General features: G+C 43.7%; 1 protein-coding gene across 1 annotated transcript in view; it reads left to right on the forward strand.

The window, feature by feature from the left end:
* LOC109905151 (vascular endothelial growth factor receptor kdr-like) overlaps positions 1-24,630 on the forward strand; it is an 80,845-nt gene that overhangs the window by 38,862 nt on the left and 17,353 nt on the right. Inside the window, exons 15-25 of the mRNA XM_020502372.2 lie at positions 1,274-1,402; positions 2,484-2,590; positions 10,762-10,885; positions 11,458-11,562; positions 14,214-14,327; positions 14,509-14,597; positions 14,765-14,918; positions 16,176-16,273; positions 16,868-16,990; positions 17,511-17,622; positions 19,959-20,058. Of these exons, the coding sequence (XP_020357961.1) occupies positions 1,274-1,402; positions 2,484-2,590; positions 10,762-10,885; positions 11,458-11,562; positions 14,214-14,327; positions 14,509-14,597; positions 14,765-14,918; positions 16,176-16,273; positions 16,868-16,990; positions 17,511-17,622; positions 19,959-20,058 (1,255 nt within the window). The remainder of the gene's footprint in view (positions 1-1,273; positions 1,403-2,483; positions 2,591-10,761; positions 10,886-11,457; positions 11,563-14,213; positions 14,328-14,508; positions 14,598-14,764; positions 14,919-16,175; positions 16,274-16,867; positions 16,991-17,510; positions 17,623-19,958; positions 20,059-24,630) is intronic.

The raw sequence follows: 24,630 nt of genomic DNA on the forward strand, positions 1-24,630 counted from the left end.
TGGTGGATACAACCTCAGCTCTGCAGATTTTGCTGCGAAGAGGCAAAATCATTAGATCACTTGTTTTGGCATTGCCCGTACGTAGCTTGTTTTGGTCACAGGTTCAGGAATGGCTGAAGAATTGAAACATTAAATGGAGCTAACTCTGCAAATTGCACTGATGGGTGATCAATCAGTCAATCGATCAACAATATAATAATACTCTTAGCAAATGTACAATCTGTCGAAACTATGAGAATAGAAAGGTTCAGAACTTGTGTGAAACATCCTAGCACAGTTGAAATCAAAACTGGATGGTCTTCAGAGATAGATGGGAGGGGTTTAGGGGAACTGAAGCTGGAAGTAGAAGACTAGGTATTGTTGTCCATTTAGACAAATCTAAGTTTGAGGTGTTCGGAGCACAAATAAGAACATTCGTGAGACTCAGAAAAAATGAAAAGATGCTGGAGGAGTGATTGACGCCATCTGTCAAGCATGGTGGAGTCAATGTGATGTTCTGGGGGTGCTTTGTTGGTGGTAAAGTGGGTGATTTGTACAGGGTAAAAGGGATCTTGAAGAAGGAAGGCCATCACTCCATTTTGCAACGCCAATCCATACCCTGTGGACGGCGTTTAATTGGTGCCAATTTCCTCCTACATCAGGACAATGACCCAAAGCACAGCTCCAAACTATGCAATAACTATTTAGGGAAGTAGCAGCCAGCTGGTATTCTGTCTATAATGGAGTGGCCAGCACAGTCACCGGATCTCAACCCTATTGAGCTGTTGTGGGAGCAGCTTGACTGTATGGTACGTAAGAAGTGCCCATTAAGCCAATCTAACTTGTGAGAGGTGCTTCAGGAAGCATGGGGTGAAATATATATATATATATATATATATATATATATATATATATATACATTGGGGCAAAAAAGTATTTAGTCAGCCACCAATTGTGCAAGTTCTCCCACTTAAAAATATAAGAGAGGCCTGTAATTTGGTCTTGTATGTCAGTACAATACTTATTTTCCACCATAATTTGCAAATAAATTCATTAAAAATCCTACAATGTGATTTTCTGGATTTTTTTTCTCATTTTGTCTGTCATAGTTGAAGTGTACCTATGATAAAAATTACAGGCCTCTCTCATCTTTTTAAGTGGGAGAACTTGCACAATTGGTGGCTGACTAAATACTTTTTTTGCCCCACTGTATATATCCCCCCACCCCCCAAAATGTGTTTTATTATAATTTTCTCCATAAAATCTGAGCTGTAGACTTCATGCTGTGTTCCAGGTATTACTCTGAGGGAGGATGGGGTGCTGACGATCGAGAGAGTGAAGAAAGATGATGAGGGCTTGTACGAGTGTCTGGCCAGCAACAATGAGGGGAGTGTGAAAGCCAGCGCTGTCGTCACTGTCGTGGGTGAGTCACTTACCTCTTTATTTCCGTCATGGTCAATGAATCTAACTAAGGTACATTAACCACACCAGTGACCAAACACACCATGAACTCAACCAGCACAGCCACAGCCGGACCAATCACAGCTCGCTCATGGCAAAACTGGGCTATGTTTTCTTGTCACCAGTACAAATAGCTCTGGCCAGATTCAATATGAAAACCCTCCCCAGAGAGAGAAGCCAAGAGTCTGCCAAGAATGCCCAGCGAATTCCTCCACTGGCTGGGGGGTGGGGGGGGGGGGGGGCTCATGGAGCTCTGAGGTCCCCACCCATGGGACGTGACCTGCAAGAAGTGTGTGAAGAGTTCCCACTAATGACTGTGGGCACGGCCAGGGGAGAAGTTCTCTCGTTAAAGAACCATGGGACTGGAAACATGATGACACAGACTGGGAGGGAGGGGGGAGAGGGGGGGGGTTGGACAAGGTCATGTGACTTATTCTGACGACTAGACTTGGCACCAGACATGAATTCCTGTTCCCCTAAAAAATGTCAATTTCCCTCAACGTCCAACCCCAGTGTCAGCACAATCCATTATATTACTAGAAGAAAATGTCAAAAATGTGGCATTACTCTATCAAAACTATTTGACAATTTCGCAAAGCTTTATGAATGTGAGCTGGCTAGGACAGTGAATGTTGAGATGGATAGTTAAGAAAACAGTTTAATGTGAGATGAATGTGCAACAATGTCGGATGCATAGCCCAAAAAAACGAAGAAATAAACAATGGAGTGTGTTTTGACTTTTAGTGCGTACCCAACTTGTCGGAAATGAGTTAATCTAGCAAAAAACGAAGAACTTTCAGAGAAATGCGTTGTTTAATTCCCGTCCTTGCAATCACTTGGCAAAATGGACTTTCAAGTTCTGCATAAGTAGGTCAGTGTCATGTTAGTCTAATATGTCGTAATACAAACAAAACCATTCCTCTGTTGTGTATGTCCCTGTATATATGTGTTGCCAGTTATCATATCGTATTCATTTTTCAACAAGCATATAAAACACCCTATGCAACAACAGTTGACTAATGGTTCCTGTGGTCTCCTTCCAGGTGATGAGGGGAAGCCCAACATTGAGGTGATCGTCCTGGTGTGTACAGGAGCTGCTGCCACCTTCCTCTGGCTCATGCTCATCCTCTTCATCCGCAAGCTGAGGAAGGTAACAAGAGATCTCCCTGCAATCACAGCTGGTTCTCCAGTGTCTCTCACTCTTCTTGACTGTGAAGACATTTGAGAGTGTAAACTGTTTGGATACTGCACTGAGCACTTTGCTCACCGCAGCATCATGCCATTTAAAAAATGCTTTTCTCAAGACCTATTCAAACACCCACACTACATTTTTAAGGGTATGTGTTTCAGGAGTGGAAGCAATCTTGTTATACAAATTCCACGAACTGCCATCACTGAGTCATTTCTCTTGTGAAATGCGAATTACTTTGGATCATTTTATCTCTATGTTTACGAGTTCCACATTTCCTGACATTGGAGAAGTGCTTGTGTACTGCATGTTGAGAAAGAATAGGTTCAGAGACAGCTTCTGTCTCCAAGCAATAAGACTGCTGAATAGCTCAGCAATGGCTACCTACACACTGACTATCTGCACTGACTCTATGCACACTTATAGGTCTCTATCCACACACTCACACACACTTCAAATATAATAAAACATAGTTGTATTTGTCACATGCGCCGAATACAACAAGTGTAGACCTTACCGTGAAGTGCTTTCTTACAAGTCCTTAACCAACAAAGCAGTTCAAGAAATAGATTTAAGAAAATATTTACTAAATAAAAAAAGTAACACAAGAAAATGACATAACAATAGCGAGGCTATATACAGGGGGTACCGGTACCAAGTCAATGTGCGGGGGCACCGGTTAGTCGAGGTCATTTGGACATGTAGGTAGTGGTAAAGTGACTATGCATAGATAATAAGCAGCGAGTAGCAGCTGGAGTCTCTGTAACACCTTACGGTCAGATGCTGAGAAGTTGCCATACCAGGCGGTGATGCAACCGGTCAGGATGCTCTCGATGATGCAGCTGTAGAACCTTTTGAGGATTTGAGGAACCATGCCAAATCTTTTCAGTCTCCTGAGAGGGAAAAGGTGTTGTTGTACCCTCTTCACAACTATCTTTGTGTGCTTGGACCATGATTGTTCATTGGTGATGTGGACACCAAGGAACTTTAAACTCTCAACCTGCTCCACTACAGCCCTGTCGATGTTAATGGGGGCTTGTACAGCCCTCCTTTTCCTATAGTCCACAATCAGCTCCTTCGTTCCTTTGTCTTGTTCCTTTGTCAAATTGAGGGAGAGATTGTTGTCCTGGCACCACACTTCCAGGTCCCTCACATCATCCCTATAGGCTGTCTCATCGTTGTCAGTGACCACTGTTGTGTCATCGCAAACTTAATGAGGGTGTTGGAGTCGTGCTTGATCACGCAGTCATGGGTGATCAGGGAATACAGGAGAGGACTGAGCATGCACCCCTGAGTGGTCCCTGTGTTGACGATCAGCGTGGTGAATGTGTTGTTACCTACCCTTACTACTTGGGGGCGACTCGTCAGGAAGTCCAGGATCCAGTTGCAGAGGGAGGTGTTTAGTCCCAGGGTCCTTGGCTTATTGATGAGGTTTGAGGGCTCTATGGTGTTGAACGCTGAGCTGTAGTCAATGAATAGCATTCTCACATAGGTGTTCCTTCTGTCCAGGTGGGAAAGGGCAGTGTGGAGTGCGATTGAGATTGCGTCATCTGTGGATCTATTGGGGCGGTATGCGAATTGGAGTGGGTCTGGGGTTTCTGGTATGATGGTGTTGATGTGAGCCATGACCAGTCTTTCAAAGCACATCATGGCTACCGACGTGAGTGCTACGAGGCGGTAATCATTTAGGCAGGTTACCTTCGCTTTCTTGGGCACAGGGACTATGGTGGTCTGTTTAAAACATGTAGGTATTACAGACTCGGTCAGGAAGAGCTTGAAAATGTCAGTGAAGACACTTGCCAGTTGGTCCGCGCATGCTTTGAGTACACATCCTGGTAATCCGTATGGCCCCGTTGAAAGGTCTTGCTCACATCGGCTATGGAGAGCGTGATCACACAGTTGTCTGTAACAGCTGATGCTCTCATGCATGCTTCAGTGTTGCTTGCCTTGAAGCAAGCATAAAAGGCATTTAGCTCATCTGGTAGGCTTGCGTCACTGGCCAGCTTGCAGCTGGGTCATTTTTAGTCCGTAATAGTTTGCAAGCCATGCCACATCCGACGAGCGACAGAGCCGGTGTAGTCGGATTCAATCTTAGTCCAGTATTGACACTTTGCCTATTTGAGGGCATAGCAGGATTATTTATAAGCGTCTGGATTAGTGTCCCGCTCCTTGAAAACGGCAGCTCTAGCCTTTAGCTCGGTGCGAATGTTGCCTGTAATCCATGGCTTCCGGTTGGGATATGTATGTACAGTCACTGTGGGGACGACATCGTCTATGCACTTATTGATGAAGCCGGTGACTGAGGGGGTATACTCCTCAATTAAGTTGATTTAAGTTTGCCTGCATTAAAGTCCCCGGCCACTAGGAGTGCCCCTTCTGGATGAACATTTTCTTGTTTGCTTATGCCCTTATACAGCTCGCTGAGTGCGGTCTTAGCATCAGTTTGTGGTGGTAAATAGATGGCTACGAATGATATAGATGAGAACTCTTGGTAGATAGTGTGGTATACAGCTTCTCATGAGGTATTCTACCTCAGGTGAGCAATACCTCAAGACGTCCCTAATATTTGCACTAGCATTTATTAACAAATAGACACACACACCCCTCGTCTTAACAGACGTAGCTGCTCTGTCAAACAGGCAAAACGTCAGTACAGACACAAAGTGGAGTTGCAATTCAGCGGCTCAGACAAAGGTGGCAGGGACTCCAGACAATCACGGATTATAAAGGGAAACCTAGCCACATTGCGGACACTGACGCCTTGCTCCCAGACAAGCTAAACACCTTCTTTGCTCACTTCGAGGAAAACACAGTGCCACCGCCGCGAGCCACCGCCTCTGGCCATCTCTCCCTATCCCAGTCTATGGTCACCACTTACCAAAGAAAGCGAATTCAACGGCTTAGACTCGAGACGTATGTGGCAGAGACTACAGACGGATTATAAAGGGAAAGTTGGACATGTCACGAACGCGTTGCTCCCGGGCAAACTAAACACCTTCTTCGACTGCTTTGAGGAAAGCACTTGATTTGATTATGACTTGACTAAATGACTATCACTGGTAGCACTCATTTCTGTCATCATGAAGTGCTTTGAGAGGCTAGTTAAGGATCACAATTTGCATACCGCACCAACAGATCCACGGATGAGGCAATAGCCTTTACACTGCACAATGCCCTATCCCATCTGGATAAGAGGAACACTTACGTAAGAATGCTGTTCATCGACTACAGCTCAGCCTTCAACCCCATCGTATCCTCCAAGCTCATCATTAATCTCAAGGCACTGGGTCTGAACCCCTCCCTGTGCAACTGGGTCCTGGACTACCTGCTGGGCCGACCGCAGGCGGTAAAGTTAGGCAACACCACTGCCGCTATGCTGATCCTCAACATGAGGGCCACACAGGGGTGCATGCTCAGCCCCCTCCTGAACTCCCTGTTTACCCATGATTGCATGGCCACGAACGTCTCCAACTCAATCATCAAGTTTGAAGACGACACAACTGTGGTAGTAGGCCTAATTACCAACAACGACGAGACCCTGGCGGAGTGGTGCCAGGAAAATAACCTCTCCCTCAATGTCAACAAAATGAAGGAGCTAATCAAAGACTTCAGGAGAAAGAAGGAGGAGGGCACCCTTATCCACACCTATGGGGCCGCGGTGGAAAGGATGAAAAGCTTCTAGTTCCTCGGTGTACATTTCACTGACAACTTGAAATCGTCCACCCGCACAGACAGTGTGGTGAAGAAGGCGCAACAACACCTCTTCAACCGCAGGACGCTGAAGAAATTTGGTTTGGCCCCTAAGACCCTCACAAACTTCTATAGATGCACCATTGAGAGCATCCTGCCGGGCTGTATCACTGCCTGGTACGAGAACTGCACCGTCCACAACCGCAGGGTTCTCTAGAGGGTGGTGCGATCTGCCCAACGCATCACCAGGGGCACACTGCCTACCTGCCTTCAAGAACATCTACAGCACCCGGTTTCACAGGAAGGCCAAAAAGTTCATCAAGGACCTCAGCCACACGAACCACGGCCTGTTCACCTGCTACCATCTATAAGGAGGAGACCGTACAGGTGCATCACAGCTGGGACCGAGAGACTGAAAAACAGCTTTTATCTCCAGGCCATCAGACTGTTAAATAGTCATCACTAGTCAGCCTCCGCTCAGTAACCTGCCCTGATCTTAGTCACTGTTACTACCTGGCTACAACCCGGTACCCTACCCTGCACCTTCGAGGCTGCTGGCCTACAGTATGTACATAGTTATGGAACACTGGTTACTTTAATCATGTTTGCATATTGTTTTACCCACTTTATATGTACAGTTGAAGTCGGAAGTTTACATACACCTCAGCCAAATACATTTAAACTGTTTCACAATTCCTGACATTTAATCCTAGTAAAAAATCCCTGTCTTAGGTCAGTTAGGATCACCACTTTATTTTAAGAATGTGAAATGTCCAAATAATAGTAGAGAGAAGGATTTATTTCAGCCTTTATTTCTTTCATCACATTCCCAGTTGGTCAGAAGGTTACATACACTCAATTGGTATTTGGTAGCATTGCCTTTAAACTGTTTAACTTGGGTCAAACGTTTCGGGTAGCCTTCCACAAGCTTTCCACAATAAGTTGGGTGAATTTTGGCCCATTCCTCCTTGACAGAGCTGGTGTAACGGAGTCAGGTTTGTAGGCCTCCTTGCTCGCACATGCTTTTACAGTTCTACCCACAAATTGAGGTCAGGGCTTTGTGATGGCCACTCCAATACTTTGACTTTGTTGTCCTTAAGCCAATTTGCCACAACTTTTGAAGTATGCTTGGGGTCATTGTCCATTTGGAAGACCCATTTGCAACCAAGCTTTAACTTCCTGACTGATGTCTTGAGATGTTGCTTCAATATATCCACATAATTTCCCTCTTCATGATGTCATCTATTTTGTGAAGTGCACCAGTCCCTCCTGCAGCAAAGCACCCCCACAACATGATGCTGCCACCCCCGTGCTTCATGGTTGAGATGGTGTTCTTCAGCTTGCAAGTCTCCCCCTTTTCCTCCAAACATAACAATGGTCATTATGGCCAAACAGTTCTATTTTTGTTTCATCAGACCAGAGGACATTTCTCCAAAAAGTACGATCTTTGTCTCCATGTGCAGTTGCAAACCGTAGTCTGGCTTTTTATGGTGGTTTTGGAGCAGTGGCTTCTTCCTTGCTGAGCGACCTTTCAGGATATGTCAATATAGGACTTGTTTTACTGTGGATATAGATACTTTTGTACCTGTTTTCTCAAGCATCTTCACAAGGTCATTTGCTGTTGTTCTGGGATTGATATGCACTCTTTGCACCACAGTATTTTAATCTCTAGGAGACAGAACGCATCTCCTCGCTGAGCGGTATGACGGCTGCGTGGTACCCTGGTGTTTATACTTGCGTGCTAATGTTTGTACACGATGAACGTGGTACCTTCAGGTGTTTGGAAATTGCTCCCAAGGATGAACCAGGCTGATTTCTTCTGATTTTCCCATGATGTCAAGCAAAGAGGCACTGAGTTTAAAGGTAGGCCTTGAAATACATCCACAGGTACACCTCCAATTGACTCAAATTATGTCAATTAGCCTATCAGAAGCTTCTAAAACCATGACATAATTGTCTGGAATTTTCCAAGTTGTTTAAAGGCACAGTCAACTTAGTGTATGTAAACTTCTGACCCACTGGAATTGTGAAACAATGAATTATAAGTGAAATAATCTGTGTGTAAACTATTTTTGGACAAATTACTTGTGTCATGCATAAAGTAAATGTCCTAACCGTCTTGCCAAAACTATAGTTTGTTAACAAGAAATTTGTGGAGTGGTTTAAAAATGAGTTTTAATGACTCCAACCTAAGTGCATGTAAACTTCCGACTTCAACTGTATATGTTTTCATCAATCTACACACAATACCCCATAATGACAAAGTTTTTAATTTTATTTTTTTAAATATCACATTTACGTAAGCATTCAGACCCTTTACTCAGTACTTTGTTAAAGCACCTTTGGCAGTGATTACAGCCTTGAGTCTTCTTAGGTATGACTCTACAAGTTTGGCACACCTGTATTTGGGGAGTTTCTCCCATTCTTCTCTGCAGATCCTCAAGCTCTGTCAGGTTGGATGGGGAGCGTCACTGCACAGCGATTTTCATGTCTCTCCAGAGATGTTCGTTGGGGTTCAAGTCCGGGCTCTGGCTGGGCCTCTCAAGGACATTGAGACTTGTCCCGAAGCCACTCCTGCATTGTCTTGGCTGTATGCTTAGGATCATTGTCATGTTGGAAGGTGAACCTTCGACCCAGTCTGAGGTCCTGAGCGCTCTGGAGCAGGTTTTCATCAAAGAACTCTCTGTACTTTTCTCCGTTCATCTTTCCCTTGTTCCTGACTAGTCTCTCAGTCCCTGACGCTGAAGAACATCCCCACAGCATGATGCTGCCACCACCATGCTTCACTATAGGGATGGTGCCAGGATGGCCAAAGAGTTCAATCTTGGTTTCATCAGACCAGAGAATCTTGTTTCTCATGGTCTGAGAGTCTTCGGGCTGTCATGTGCCTTTTACTGAGGAGTGACATCCTTCTAGCCACTCTACCATAATGGCCTGATTGGTGGAGTTCTGTAGAGATGGTTTTCCTTCTGGAAGGTTCTCCCTTCTCCACAGAGGAACTCTGGAGCTCTGTCAGAGTGACCATCGGGTTCTTGGTCACCGCCCTTCAACTTCAATTGCTCAGTTTGGCCAGGCTGCTAGCTCTATGAAGAGCCTTGGTGGCTCCAAACTTCTACCATTTTATGGAGGCCACTGTGTTCTTTGGGACATCCAATGCTGCAGACCTTTTTTGGTACCCTTCCCCAGATCTGTGCTTCGACACAATCCTGTCTCGGAGCTCTACGGACTATTCCTTAGAACGTAACAAAATATGGAAAAAATTAATACTTTCCGAATGCTCCATACATATACAGTATACTGTATTTATATTCTGACATTGCGCTCGTTCTAAAATATGTAGCAAAATTAATTTGTTTCTTTACATTTTGGAGATTGGTGTGTATTGTTTTGTATTGTTAGATATTACTGTACTGTTGGAGCTAAGAACGTAAGCATTTTGCTACACCCACGATAACATCTGGAAAATATGTTTGGTTGTTACAGTCTTGTCTTATCGCTGCAACTCCCGTACGGACTCGGGGGAGGCCCACTTAACCCGGAAGCCAGCCGTTACCAATGTGTCGGAGGAAACACCGTGCACCTGGCGACCATGTCAGGGTGCACTTCGCCCGGCCCACCACAGGAGTCGCTAGTGCGCGGTTGTACGAGGACATCCCTGCCGGCCAAACTCTCTTCCGGTCGTGGCACAGCTAGCACTGCCATGCAGGGCCTTGGACCACTGCACCACTTGGGAGGCCTGTCCATGCTTTTTTATTTATTTGGATTTTTTTACCCCCTTTTTCTCCGCAATTTCGTAGTATCCAATTGTTAGTAGTTACTATCTTGTCTCATCGCTACAACTCCCGTACGGGCTTGGGAGAAAGCCATGCGTCCTCCGAAACACAACCCAACCAAGCCGCACTGCTTCTTAGCACTGCTTCTTAACACAGCACGCATCCAACCCGGAGCATGGAGGAAACACCATGCTCCTGTGGCCCGGCCCGCCACAGGAGTCGCTAGTGCACGATGGGACAAGGATATCCCTACCGGCCAAACCCTCCCTAACACGGACGACGCTAGGCCAATTGTGCGTCTCCCCATGGACCTCCCGGTCGCGGCCGGCTGCGACAGAGCCTGGGCTTGAACCCAGAGTCTCTGGTGGCACAGATAGATAGACCCCTGCGCCACCCGGGAGGCCCTGTCCATGCTTTTTTAGATTCTATTCTGGATTTTATTTTTTGGGGAGGAAGTTTTTCTCTGAATGGTTTACACCTGTTGTATTCTGGGCATGTGACAAATAAACATTGATTTGATTTAAATAGTTCCCGTAATAGTGTATTGATGTTAACAGTGATAGTAGAGCATGTGTTCTTGTCTTTTAGTTAACATACTTACTGCACAATGCGCTCCATCACCATTTTATTATATTCTATTACATTCTATTTTATTCTCCCCCCTTCCAGCCGGACTACATGATGGGTCCATCCATCATCATCGACCCAGACGAGTGTCCTCTGGACGAGCAGTGTGAACGCCTGCAGTACGATGGCAGCAAATGGGAGTTTCCCCGAGACCGCCTCAGACTGGGTGAGTACCTTATACAGCATACAGCACTGGTACAGTCTAAGAAGTCACTCACCATGACCACGCTGTAACTCAAAGGCCTATACGCACTGTGAATTGGCACCTACTGTAAGCGTATTTACTTGTCCAGCCTACATTTCACATCCACAGGTCAATGTGATGTTGATAATGTGCTACCCATCTGGGTCCTCTTAAACTGTGTGACCCTGTTTGCCCATTACATTGAAATATAGTGCCAGAGAGGATGGTATGTGGCAGAGGTGACACCCCCCTGTGAAGAGGGTGTAGCGTTGTTGCTCATCAGCGACCCTCCACTGTCGCCTGGTCTTAACGGCACTATAAATCCCCTGGAGGAGCGCTTCACGGGCCCAGTGGTCAGAACCTCAGCAGGTTGTTTTAATTACCCATAATTCCCCTGATAGAGAACCCAACCAGATTTATTACTCCCCAGGGGCCAGCCACTTTCATTTACATGTAGACCTATTGTAACCCACTGGCCCCTCTCTCTCTCTCGCTCTCTCTCTCTCTCTCTCTCTCGCTGTCGCTCTCGCTCTCTCTCGCTCTCTCTGTCCCAGGCAAAACTCTGGGCCATGGAGCCTTCGGGAAAGTGGTGGAGGCCTCTGCTTTTGGGATTGACAAGCTCTCGACCTGCAAGACTGTGGCCGTCAAAATGCTGAAAGGTATGGAAGAAACATTATTATCAAGACTTTAATCTGAACATTTTATATATGCTAATTTACTCTCATGTGCACTTCTGTTGAAAAACCACGTTGAAAAGTCATACAGGCTGTTTTCCACATAGCTTCCTTTCGCTCACACCTGGTGGAAATGGTACTGATAAAGGTGCTTCTCGCCAAATACAAACACAATATCCATTGTTTTGGGTGTAACAGATGTAAAACAGCCATCTGTCATTTCAGCAGACAATTTGGTTTCTCGCGCATGATATGAATTCAAAAGCTGTGCTAGCACATGTGCATGTAATTAACAGTCGCGCACAGGCTATTTGTTCAAAGGAGGCGTGCGTTGGCTGCCTGAGACCTTGGTGTCCCTGATGAGGATGACAGTCTACAGATATGACAGGAATCAGGATAGCATTCCACTTGGTGTTAGTGATTGCAAAGTTTAAAAGTGTAAAAAAAAAAAAAAGTTGTCAAATAAAGGTTAGAAAAATAAAAGTGCTTATTAATAATTGTAACCCAGATGCTTTGGAGATACACAAACAATTGGAAACAATGACCCCCCCCCCCCCCACACACACACACACACACACACCTGCTTCCCACATATGATTTATGGTCACCATAAATTATGGTCACATTTCAGTCTTTCTAAATCTGGCAGAGCATATTTATCCCATCAACAATTGAGTAAAAAGCTGTAAAAAGCAATGCAGAAGGAGAGAGACTCCGAGAGAAGGGGAGGGGGGGGGGAGACTCCGAGAGAAGGGGAGGGGGGGGGGAGAGAGAGAGACTGTCCAAGGAATTTTACCTAGTGATCTTAGCAGAATAAACATTTCAGCCCAATATCACTGACACTGGCTGTATCCCCTTAGGGTTGATGTGGTCCAACTAACTTTCCTCCGGGTTCTGTTAGGATATTCAACTATAACTCTGTAGAGTAATGGGGCCACATATGGATACTGATGGTGTTGTGAAAGATCTAGCTACATGGGGATGATAAATCAGGCCATTTGTTAGATATTTCTGTCAGTGTTAAAGCATTAATCATCTCTTTCCATTAATCATGGAGGAACCAAACTCACCAGGCCGGCTGCTGCTCTACTGCTCTACTCCAGGCCCCCCCCCCCCCAGGTCAAACATAATGAAAAGCAGCTCACTTCCCTAAACTGACCCTCCATGCAGTGTGGTTTGAGACTCAGCGTCAGTCAGCTCCAGCTTCCAGAGCAGGCTGGGACCACTGTGATGAGCCAAAATAAGACAGAGCAGAAGTACAGTCCCACAATTCACAAGTTTTCCATTCGTTATTTAAATTTAAACATTGTTTAAAACCTTTTACTGCAGTGGGCTAAATCAGGGTCACACAGAGTGTTTCTTGGTAGTCCTAAACAAATAAAGTATCCACCTCACACACATGGTTATGGGCTTTAAAAAGAAGACACCTGTACCATCTCAGATACAGCGTTTCAATGTATTCAATTTTGAGTTTGCTCTCCAATATTACAGAAGAATATAACATGTTTATTAATTATGAAATTATGTAAAATATGAATAACCTTCCACCCATGAGGCCACTAGAGGGCGATTTGGTCGTTTTCCCCCTCCATTTTTTTGGTAATTTGGTCATCGAACGTTCGCCATTCATTTTTAAAATTCAAGTCGTTGATTCATTATTTAAATCGCCCAAAATCTCTGTTAGATTAAACCACATCCAGGGAGTCAGTGATGGCTGAGACCAAGATTATTTTGCAACACCATTTTGTTCAGTCAATGTTTTCATTCTGTTTATCAGTTAGGGACATTATTGGTACCGTTGCTAACTTCAACCACCTGTGTCCAGATGAGCTTTTCAGATAAAAGAAGAGAGAGACATTACACAGGCACATTGGACGCATTAGGCTGCCACCCAACATTGACTAGTTGGTATTCCACAGTCTTTGAGATCAATTTTACTGAGAGGTTTAGAGGGACCGTAAAAAAGGATGAGTCACTTTGGTGGTGTTTAGTTTACGTGGTTAAATAAATCCCGCCCTCTGACCTCATAGCATTCCTGACCAAGATATTGGCCTCTTATATTATGTGTAGACTAGCTATACAACTGAGAAACAAAACAGCATTTTATATTCTGGGAAAAAAATAATGTTACTGTCATATTGACTCTCCATGTGTGCTGCAGTGTTTATTGTGATGTAATGTGTGGCTGTGCTTTGGGTTGTTCCCTCATGTATGCGAGTATCTAATTTCATGTGAGAGAATGCTGATGTTTGTGTTTTAAGTCCTATATATTCCCATGTTGACTTAATTTATTTCCCGCTGTCCATCGTTGCATACCATCTTCACCTTGCACATTGAATGTTCTCATGCAGATAATCATATTACCTTATGTGAAAAATGTCTTGCCTATCTAAAATCTCCTCCGCATGCGTAAAAATCTGTTCTTTATTTTCCATCTATACTGTTTGGTTTCCATACGTCCAGGAACGTACATCAGTTGGCGTAATCTTAAACGAAGATAAAGAATTTATATGACATTTTCATTAAAAGTCCAAAATACATCCACTCTTTTGTGGAGTATGAAACAGTATCCCCGCAATAGGACATGTACATTTAACCTTCATCCCTGTAAATAGTCTGTGTTTATGTTGAAACAGGAGGAGCTACGACAAATGAGCGCAAGGCTCTGATGTCGGAGCTGAAGATCCTGATCCACATTGGTCATCATCTGAACGTGGTCAACCTGCTGGGAGCCTGCACTAAGCCTGGAGGTGAGAGAGAGAGGACAGGGTTAACTCTTATGTTTAAACTTAGTCACACTGTATGACCTGCATGCAATTTGTGAAGTATGTTTATAAATGGATGGAATCTCAGAGAAAATCCTGTTTTGACTGTTTATGAATCATTACTTGTTTGGAATCTTCTTTGAATTCCGTGCGTCTTTCTTCTCAGGTCCATTGATGATGATAGTGGAGTACTGCAAATATGGAAACTTGTCAAACTACTTGAGAAGCAAGAGGGCTGATTTCATCGTTTATAAGGTAAATCAGCAGCTTTCAGAAATCCTGCTTTCTCATCAAATCAAAAGCCTTCATGATTTAGTCTACTTAGCTGTCAAAACCTCAACCTAATAGGAAAACCCCAGATTGTGAGAAGAACTCAAGGTTTGCATCTGTATTTTTCATCTGGTGTGTGTCTCGTATGTCAGAGCCAGGACGGTAAGGTGGTGACGTCGGGGTCGGGCTGTGACCTAAGCGAGCTCATCAAGCGGCGCCTGGAGAGCGTGGCCAGCACCGGAAGCTCGGCCAGCTCCGGCTTTGTGGAAGATAAGAGCTACTGCGACTCAGAGGAAGAGGAGGAAGGTAAACTAAATGAGCCAACAGCGTCTTCCTTCCCCTCACCGCCCCCTTCACCCTTCCCTCTCACCTCCACCCACACTCCCATGCCCCCTGATTGTTTTCTTCCCTGGGCTTGATAGGACGTTTCCTCCTCCTATTCATAAATTAAATCGATAGGACAGGAACCCCGGGCTGAGAGGAAAAGGAGGAGTTGAGGAGGAGGCCTCTGTTGACATCCTCCTCTGTCCTGACTGCTGCTTTGCACGTCGGCCATTTTAAATATAATATATAACAATATGTATGAATGGTAAATAATGTATTGTCATTTTGGAGTCACTTTTATTGTAGATAAGAGTAGAATATGTTTCTTAACATTTCCACATTAATGTAGATGCGACCATGATTACGGATAGTCCTGAATGAATCGTGAATGATGAGTGAGAAAGTTACAGGCTCACAAATATCATACCCCCAAGACATGCTAACCTCTCACCATGACAATAACAGGGGAGGTTAGCATTTCATATCATACCCCCAAGACATGCTAACCTCTCACCATGACAATAACAGGGGAGGTTATCATTTTATATCATACCCCCAAGACATGCTAACCTCTCACCATGACAATAACAGAGGTTAGAAAGTGAGGTTAGAATTTTTGGGTGGGTATGATATTTATGCCTCTGTAATTTTCTCACTCACCATTTTTCACGATTCATTCAGGATTATCCGTAATAATGGTAGCATCCACATTAATGTAGAAGTATATTCTTATTTACAATAATAGTGACTTCAAAATGACACAATAGATTATTTACCATTAATTTCCATTGGGCACAAAATAATCTGAAACACAACCAAAACAAACTGCAAATGCATAAAAAATGGTAAAGTCACAAGCTTGATGTGACAAATGTGATAATTGCGTGCTAGGACTGTGGAACAAATTTATTTATTATTTATTTTTATATTTACATTTTTTATTTTAACTTTTGTCTACTTTAATAGACATATAAGTGAATTTGTCCCAATACTTTTGCTCCATTAAAATGGGGGACTATGTACAAAAAGTGCTGTCAATTCTAAACGGTTCACCTAATATGGATAAAGAAAATACCATCAAATAAAAGCTGACAGTCTGCACTCTAACCTCATAGTCATTGTATCATATCATTTCATGCCAAAACTTTTGGAGCTCACTGTACGTGTTACACCGTACTAAATCACCTTCATGAAAATAGTTTGTATTCATTTACACTTTATGTTCCGTTTTACCCTCAGAGCCAGAGGATCTGTACAAGAGAGTGCTGACAATGGAAGATTTGATTTGCTACATTTTCCAAGTTGCAAAAGGCATGGAGTTCCTGGCTTCACGCAAGGTATGCACCTCCTCCAGGCAAATTACGCTATCAAAATACTTTGCTAAAGGTAGTCTTGTGACACACATGTTGGGTATTAATCTAATACCAGTTTATAAAGCTTTATTCAGTCCAGTTGACTTTAGATTTAATAAACGGCTGTTGTATTTTGACAGCTGGGGAAGTTGTTTTGTTCACATATTTTATTCATAGAACACTATGTTCCTTGCGAGTCTATTGGCTATAATCAGTCTAAAACTCATTCAGATTTAAAGGTCTGTCACAAGCTCTGCGAGAGCGGATGGTACTAATTAGTGAACCCATTGTTGTCAATATTAGAGAGAAGGCTTTAACCTAGGTATGGAACACTTCGCATTCCGAATACAATTGATGACTGTTCCATATGGTTGTCTTAGCTGACATGCACAGGGCATTGAGTGTTTCCTATCAGGTCACATGGTCAGGAAATAGTCCTAGCCATGCTTTATCACATTAGGCTGAATCGTAACTTGAGATATGTCCACATAACTCAAACGTTCATGTAAAGTCATGCATCGATGTCAATCCTAATCTAACTGGATGTTTTCTATTATTTTGTTATTCTTATTTTGTTAGTGTATTCATCGTGATCTGGCTGCAAGAAACATCCTACTGTCTGAGAATAATGTTGTGAAGATATGCGATTTTGGACTGGCCAGAGACATCTACAAAGACCCAGACTACGTTCGCAAAGGAGATGTAAGTATGAACAGCAATCTGATCTTTTTTACAATGCTATGCTGTGCTACTATTCATCTGACATAATAAGTCAATTACACGTGATGAAAAGCACCAACGACTTGACGTCGATTATCGCCTGTTGTGTGAGAGAGAGCCGCATTCAAAAACACTCAGCTTGATGGAAAAGAACCAGAACACGTGTTCTGTTACTACCGACTTAGCAAAAACAAAAGAGGGATTGAATAAATGCAGGAAATCTGGGAAATGGCAGATATTCTGGGCAGATTTCACTGTTTGTCTGAAAATTTAATAAACGTATCTGTCTGCATAGACTAGAGGACGTTTGGTTGTTGAGGATGTTTGGTAGTACTATGCCATGAGGGCATTTACCCTACTTTACTCAACAAGCCCTTCTGCTTCACCTCAGATGTGACAGGTCAGTTATTGATGGTATTGATGAGACAGCCAGTCACACAGGTGAGATGAGATACTGATTTAAAAGAGCTGTCGTCTCTTATCTCCATCTCTCCCCTCACAGGCCAGACTGCCCCTCAAGTGGATGGCGCCAGAGGCCATTTTTGACAAGATCTATACCACTCAGAGCGATGTGTGGTCCTTTGGAGTTCTGATGTGGGAGATCTTCTCTCTGGGTAAATATACATACCAGGAATGACTCACCATGCCGTCTAGTCCCTCAGACACATGCATACACACACACGATAACATACGCACTATACACACACGTACACATGGACTTTGTGTTGTAGATATGTGGTAGTAGAGTAGGGGCCTGAGGGAACACACTTAATGAGTTGTGAAATCTGTTGTGAATGTATTGTAATGTTTTTAAAATGGCATAACTGCCTTAATTTCACTGGACCCCACCCATGAAGAGTAGCTACTGCCTTGGCAGGAACTAATGGTGATCCATAATAAATTCAAAAACAAATACCTCACCTCACCTCCCCATTAGCAGAATGAATGAGCAGAAATTAACAAACATCTGTGCACAGCCATTTGGAACAATACAGACTTATTCAATGCAGATTTCCTCTGTTGTGTAGGTCCTGAATCATGTCTACAAGGACTACTGTTTTAGGATTGTTAATGAAACTGCAAACATAGATGCTTTGGTGCACACTGATCTTTTCTGGCCTGTAATGGATTTCTATCAGAGAATTCTTATGACGCTATTTATGATGATACTCAGTACAAATGTTGCTGCTTAATTTTTTTTATTTTTAATCAAATAGTCACAAAATAGTTTGAAAAGAACTATTGTCTATATAATTATTTGCACACATAATCTTACAATGTTGCACACGGTGTGCAGTATTCCTTCCAAAGGAGGGTAGAGGTTTTGTTCTGTCATCAGCCAGCAAGGTTCAGCGAGGAGACTAGTCTCCAGTCAGCTAGCCAGGCGAGGCAAGGTGCCCCCAGCCATGCAGATCCTCCAGATGCACTGGATCATAGCTGGCTTCTGCTGCTGCGTAAGTGTGCCTCTTGGGCAAACAGGGGTGCATTGTCAGCTTGCGAAAACTATTTTCATGCTGCTCCTGCAAAAACATTAGTGAACTTGGACTGTGAATTCTATCACAGGCAAGGGCCATTAAAAAGAAAGAATACCTTCCATTTAAGTCGGCCGTTGCCTTCCCAGCTGGCAATGCAAACGCCGTGTAACCAAGCAGCCGATCATTGTAAATGTTTGCCCCTGCTGTGAAACCACTGCCACCTTCAAGATGCCATTGTATGTCGGTCCATGACTGTCTATGCACCGTGCACCACACACGGCCAAGTTGTTCTATAGCAAGACTCCACATGACATATTGTATCCTCAAATGTCACCATAGGTAGCAAGGACAACATTCAGAGTAAATGTGACAAAAGTGTAAGGAAAGAACAGTACATCGATTCAGGGCTTTTGGATTCATTGGGCATCTACACTTCAACCTCTGCCATGAAGCCAATCATTTTCGGCGTTCAAACACTCGTTCTGTCTCTCTCTTTCTCTCTTTTTCTTTCTCTCTCTCTCTTTTTTTCTTTCTCGCTCTCTTTCTTTCTCTCTCACTCTCCCGTAATCTTTCTCTGTCAGAACCACACACACACAGAACCACAGACACTGATACCTTCAAAGAACCACTCACTCACTCACACATCTGGGTGGTGTTAACATGGTCTCAAAAAGATAAATTAGGACACGAAAAAAACTGCGACATTTTTTTCAAACACTCAAGTCTGGCAATCTGATACAGATAGGTGTTTAGAGGTCAAAAGTTTGCTGCAGTCCCATGGTGCTGGAACCTGCATATCGCAACGTGACCCACAGTAGCTTGAGTTTTGTCTTGTGTTTTGGGATTTCACCGTCTTGTTAGTTTAGGTGCCAAACCTTCATCTACACTTCGGTTTCTGTGTTAGACATGTGTTACGTGGTAATCTGCCTATTTACATAGCGTGTTCGGTTGACTTGATGAAAAGAAAGTATAACATGGCGTACTAGTAGATGGTACATCGTACCGACATAGTGCTCTGGAGCTTTCGATGCTATCTGATATTGTGTCAGGGATGTCAGTCGGGTACATGAAAATATTGGTTCATGAGTCTGGACATTTTTATGGATTAGATGGCGTGGGCAATATTTTCCAAAACCCCAACTGGATTGGATATTCGATACAAGTTGGCTTAGTCGTGTATTATTGTTTTCGTTTCGGCTGAGCCCAGCATAAATTCTAATTATTCTAGGAAGAGTCTTACTTCAGCCCCAATAGTCCAATTAAATCATATTGCTGTCTCTAGATGTTATTCAGTGTATAATATCATTGTTGTCGAGAGGAGAGTCATGACATTGTCCATGTGCAAGGTCAATCAGTTGAAGTCTTAACTGACTGTTTATGAAGCTTTCTTGTCTAATCTGTGTAAAGTATCCGGGCCCTCTCTGTGTGGGAGATTGAAGTGTCTGATAAACCCCCCCCCCCCCCCCCCCCCCCAGGTGCCTCTCCGTATCCCGGCTTACACATCGACGAGGACTTCTGCTGCAGACTGAAGGAAGGGACCAGGATGAGAGCTCCGGAATACTCCTCCTCTGAAATGTAAGGATCAAGCGATCTTTGTTACTCCATTACTTAACATACAAACCCCAATCTCATCCTCTAACTCAGGGCAAAAAAAGGAATACACTTGCAGTTTGAAGAGTGGCCCATGACAGAAAGCTCTCTCACCTCTTGGCAGTGCATAATGCATCGAGCTCCCTTGGCTCGGGAAACTTGTAAAGACCACGAAGCATGCCTCTAGTCCTCTCAACGTATCCCCCAACCTCTCCTGAGGGTAATTATCCACCAGGTACTCTTACTCAGGGCAACACATTAGAGGGCAGTAAAGAAAAGCCTCCCATATCGATAAACTGGAGCTGAAAAGAGGCCTTGTATCTGCTCCTTCATTCGTTTGAATGAGTGACAGGGCTTGATAGGCATCATGGGTAATCCAGCTCTGAATGTGGTGGGGAGACAGGTGCTGCTGATTGGCAGTTAACCGAGGGGTGTGGTGGGCGGCGAGGTGTGGATCCGTTTTCGGACTGACATCGATGCGGTCGTAATTGAGCTCCACATTAAAGACTGTGGGAGTGGGGAGTGGCCAGGGGGTAGTTGGACACAGGGTAATGAGAGCAAGGGTCGGGAGACTCCCCTCCCTTGTCCACACAAGGGGGATCAGACGCAGGGCAGATGTGGATGGTGCTGCTGAAACAGAATATCTTTGGGGGAGTCTAGGGTGGTTTCTCCTGCCCCTGTGGTGTCAGTGCTGTTAGTCTAGCAGAGAGGTGGACTGAACAGGAGGAGCTGGGGTTGTTGCCTTTATGAGGTCACTGGACAGGGGGATCTGGGGTTGTTGTTGCCTTTATGAGGTGACTGGGTGGCTTCTCAGCAGGGAGGACTATGTCCTGGGGCTCTCTCACTCACTGTCCCAGGCTATGGCACACGTCCGAGTTTACAGAGTTGGGGAGTAATGGATTACATGTAACTGTTTTTTTTTTTAACTGCATCTGTAATCTGTTACGTTACCAGCAAAAATATTGTAATCAGATTACAGATACTTTTGAAAAACTAGATGATTACTTCTAGGATTACTTTTAAATTCAGAAAGGAACCTATGACACCTTTCTGTTTTCTCAATGACATTCAAATCAACATTGAGAAAAGGGAAAATATTGGCCTCCCGAGTGGCACAGTGGTCTATGGCACTGCATCGCACTACAGACCCGGGTTCGATCCCAGGCTGTGTCACAACTGGCCAAGACCGGGAATCTCTTAGAAAAATGACTTGTGTCATGCACAAAGTAGATGTCCTAACCGACTTGCCAAAACTATAGTTTGTTAACAAGTGGATCACTCTGCTCCTCTCTGGGGGGTCTTTACTTGGCTCATCATGCTCTAGTGACTCCTTATGGCGGGTAGGGCACCTGCAGGCTGACTTCGGTTGTCAGTTGAGCGGTGATGCAGCTGGCAGGTGATGCAGCTGGCGGGCGGGTGTTAATGAGCGTGGTTTGGCGGGTCACGGTTGCATGACTCGACCTGTCCCGAGCCCGTTGGGGAGTTGCAGCGATGAGACAAGATCGTAATTGAAAAAGACAAACATTTTTGTTTGTTCCGCCTGAGCAAGTGTGACCACAAGTCAGAGACCTCTATGATGACTCACAAAATGCGTTTGATGGATCGAGTGAAAAGAGAAGGAATAGCCTTTTTTAGACTAATGTCTTACGACTGCTGTCGGCGTCCAAAGATTATACACTTTATACAACGCTTGGAGATAAGGACGACAGCAATGGTGTACACTCTTAGAAAAAGAAGATGCTCACTACAACCAAAAAGGGTCCTTCGACTGTCCCCACAGGAGAACCCTTTGAAGAACCCCTTTTGTTTCCAGGTAGGACCCTTTTGGTTTTAGGTAGAACTCTTTTGGGGTTCCATGTATACCTTTCCACAGAAGGTTCAACATGGGACCCAAAAGAGTTCTACCTGGAACCAAAAAGGCTTCTCCTTTGGGGATAGCCGCAGAACCCTTTTGGAACCCTTTTTTCAAAGAGTGTAGCCGATACAGATATCACTTATTATTGATATAGTATCTACACTTGAAGTCGGAAGTATACACCTTAGCCAAATACATTTGAACTCAGTTTTTCACAATTCCTGACATTTAATCCTAGTAAATTAGACATTTGGAAATTGCTCCCAAGGATGAACCAGACATGTGTGGAGGTCTACAATTTCTTGGCTGATTTCTTTTGATTTTCCCATGATGTCAAGCAAAGAGGGCACTGTGTTTGAAGGTAGGCCTTGAAATACATCCACAGGTACACCTCCAACAAACAATTGTTGGAAAAATGACTTGTGTCATGCACAAAGTAGATGTCCTAACCGACTTGCCAAAACTATAGTTTGTTAACAAGAAATTTGTGGAGTGGTTGAAAAACTAGTTTTAATGACTCCAACCTAAGTGTATGTAAACTTCTGACTTTGACTGTACATAGTGCAGAGATCTGGATCACTCTGCTCCTCTCTCTTTAGCTATTTTTTGCGCCTTGCAAATTGTGGTTGTTGTGGATGACTCTTCACAAAAGTGTATTTTAACCCAATAATGGTTGAATTCAAGACGTTTAAGCTGCCTATCAATCATTGTTTTTACAACCAGTGGACAGACAGTTAAAAATGCGCTTTTGCAATCGCTGCATAGTGCGGATCCCAGCCTATGGAATTAAAGTTTGAGGGAGTTCCTTCTAAACTCCTCCGTGGTATTGTGCTCCACAGTGTCAACAACAAGTTTCATTTAAGAAGACCACGAGTGGGGCTTTTATTGCTCAATCTAATTCTTGCTGATATAATCTTTTGAATATCCATAGGCCTAATGGACAAATGCTCAAACTCACACACTTTTGATAGATTTCAACAGCTGCAAATGATTGAGATATCAGTAGTGCTCAAAGCATGCCACTCCATGAGAGCAGCATTTCTTTTTCAACTTGAAGCAATGAGCCCAATCAGTCCTCCATGATAGGGTTTCCCAAACTCTGTATATATATTTTATTTCTTTGCTCTAGCATAACACAGCTGATTTGAATGAACCAACTCATCATCAAGCTTTGATGATTAGGGCAACAAAAAAAAGCATGCTCCTAGGGGGGTGCCCCAGGACTGAGTTTGGGAAAACTCGCTCCATGACAACAAAATCATAAACAGAGTAGTATAATTAGTCTTTCGTTTTTGGGTTATGCTCCGGTAAAACAATTTGGCTAATCTATATTTCCAGGTAGTGGCAGGTATCCTAGCAGTTAGAAAGTTAGGCCAGCAACCGAAAGGTCAGACCGCTAGTTAGAATCCCCAAGACAACAAGGTGAAAATAGGTCTATGTGCCTTCGAGCAAGGCATATAACCTTATTTGCTCCAGGGCTGCCGCAGACCCTGGTTGTGACCCCACTCTCCGAGGGTGTCTCAGGGAGAGTGTGATATGCAAAAAACACATGTCCAATTCACACATGTGCATTAATACACACTTGAACATGTGTGAAATAGTCGAAATATAAGCACGCTCCAAATTATGTTATTTATTATTTTATTTCCAAGTCCTATTCTTGAAGATCAAGGGGTATTAAATTAATTGGAATGACTGTAAATCTGACAGACTTTGGATTTTAATGTAAAGATATTACCTAGCTAATATATTATTATCTGTAGTAGAAAGCAATGGGTTAGAAGGAGCCTACATAACCAACCCATCAAATAACATGCAACATCCATTTATGGCCAACTATGTAAACTCTAACACTGATGTATCCCGCAATAGATGTTTTTCAATTGGTAATATTGCCTCTTATGGGGAAAGTAATCTAAAAGTAACTGAAAGAAATCAGATTATGTTACAGAGTTTTTGTCATCCAAAAATGACGTTACTAATTACAATTTTGAATATGTAACTATCAAATGTAACGGATTACAGTTAGAAAGTAACACACCCAACCCTGCGAATTTACAACCTACTCCCAACGGACCCCTCGCTCTCACATCCTGAGCACTGCTCTCAATCTATCTCACATTCTGCTATGTGTGTGTGTGTGTGTCTCTGTGCGTAGCGTTTGGATTTCCTTTGTGACAAAGCGTGGTGGAGTTAAACTCCCTCTGTCTTATTCATTTGGAAAGGATCAATCCTGCACTTATGTTTTATAACCCTTTACCACCGGGATGTCCAGAATGTTTAAAACATCTTGTGCCAACTGCAGCCAATTGAATGGATGTATCACGGAGACATGGGTGATGGTGATTGGAGTTGACCTGCAAAAATATGACCCAGACTGGAGTCTTAGAGCATGGGGACTGGGAATAGAACTAAATAGCAGCTCTGTAGATCCAGTCAGACCCACTGGTGCCAAGTTCTCCTCTCTAAGATCCTTTCAATTCTGGTTCAAAGCAAAGTGCTCCATTGACCGAATTAAGATAGAGAGAGCAGATAACACTCTGCTAATCTCATGCCAAGGAACCATGAACTACAACCTGCTGATATCAGTTTAAATGGGAAGCAGGGGAGCGGTACGCACTCTATTCTACAGGGGTAATACCCCCCTGTCTCCCACACTTCTCCTCAGAGCCTCCCAGGCCTGATGTTGATCATGTGTGTGG

This window comes from Oncorhynchus kisutch, linkage group LG15, assembly GCF_002021735.2.
Source record: "Oncorhynchus kisutch isolate 150728-3 linkage group LG15, Okis_V2, whole genome shotgun sequence".
NCBI lineage: Eukaryota > Metazoa > Chordata > Actinopteri > Salmoniformes > Salmonidae > Oncorhynchus > Oncorhynchus kisutch.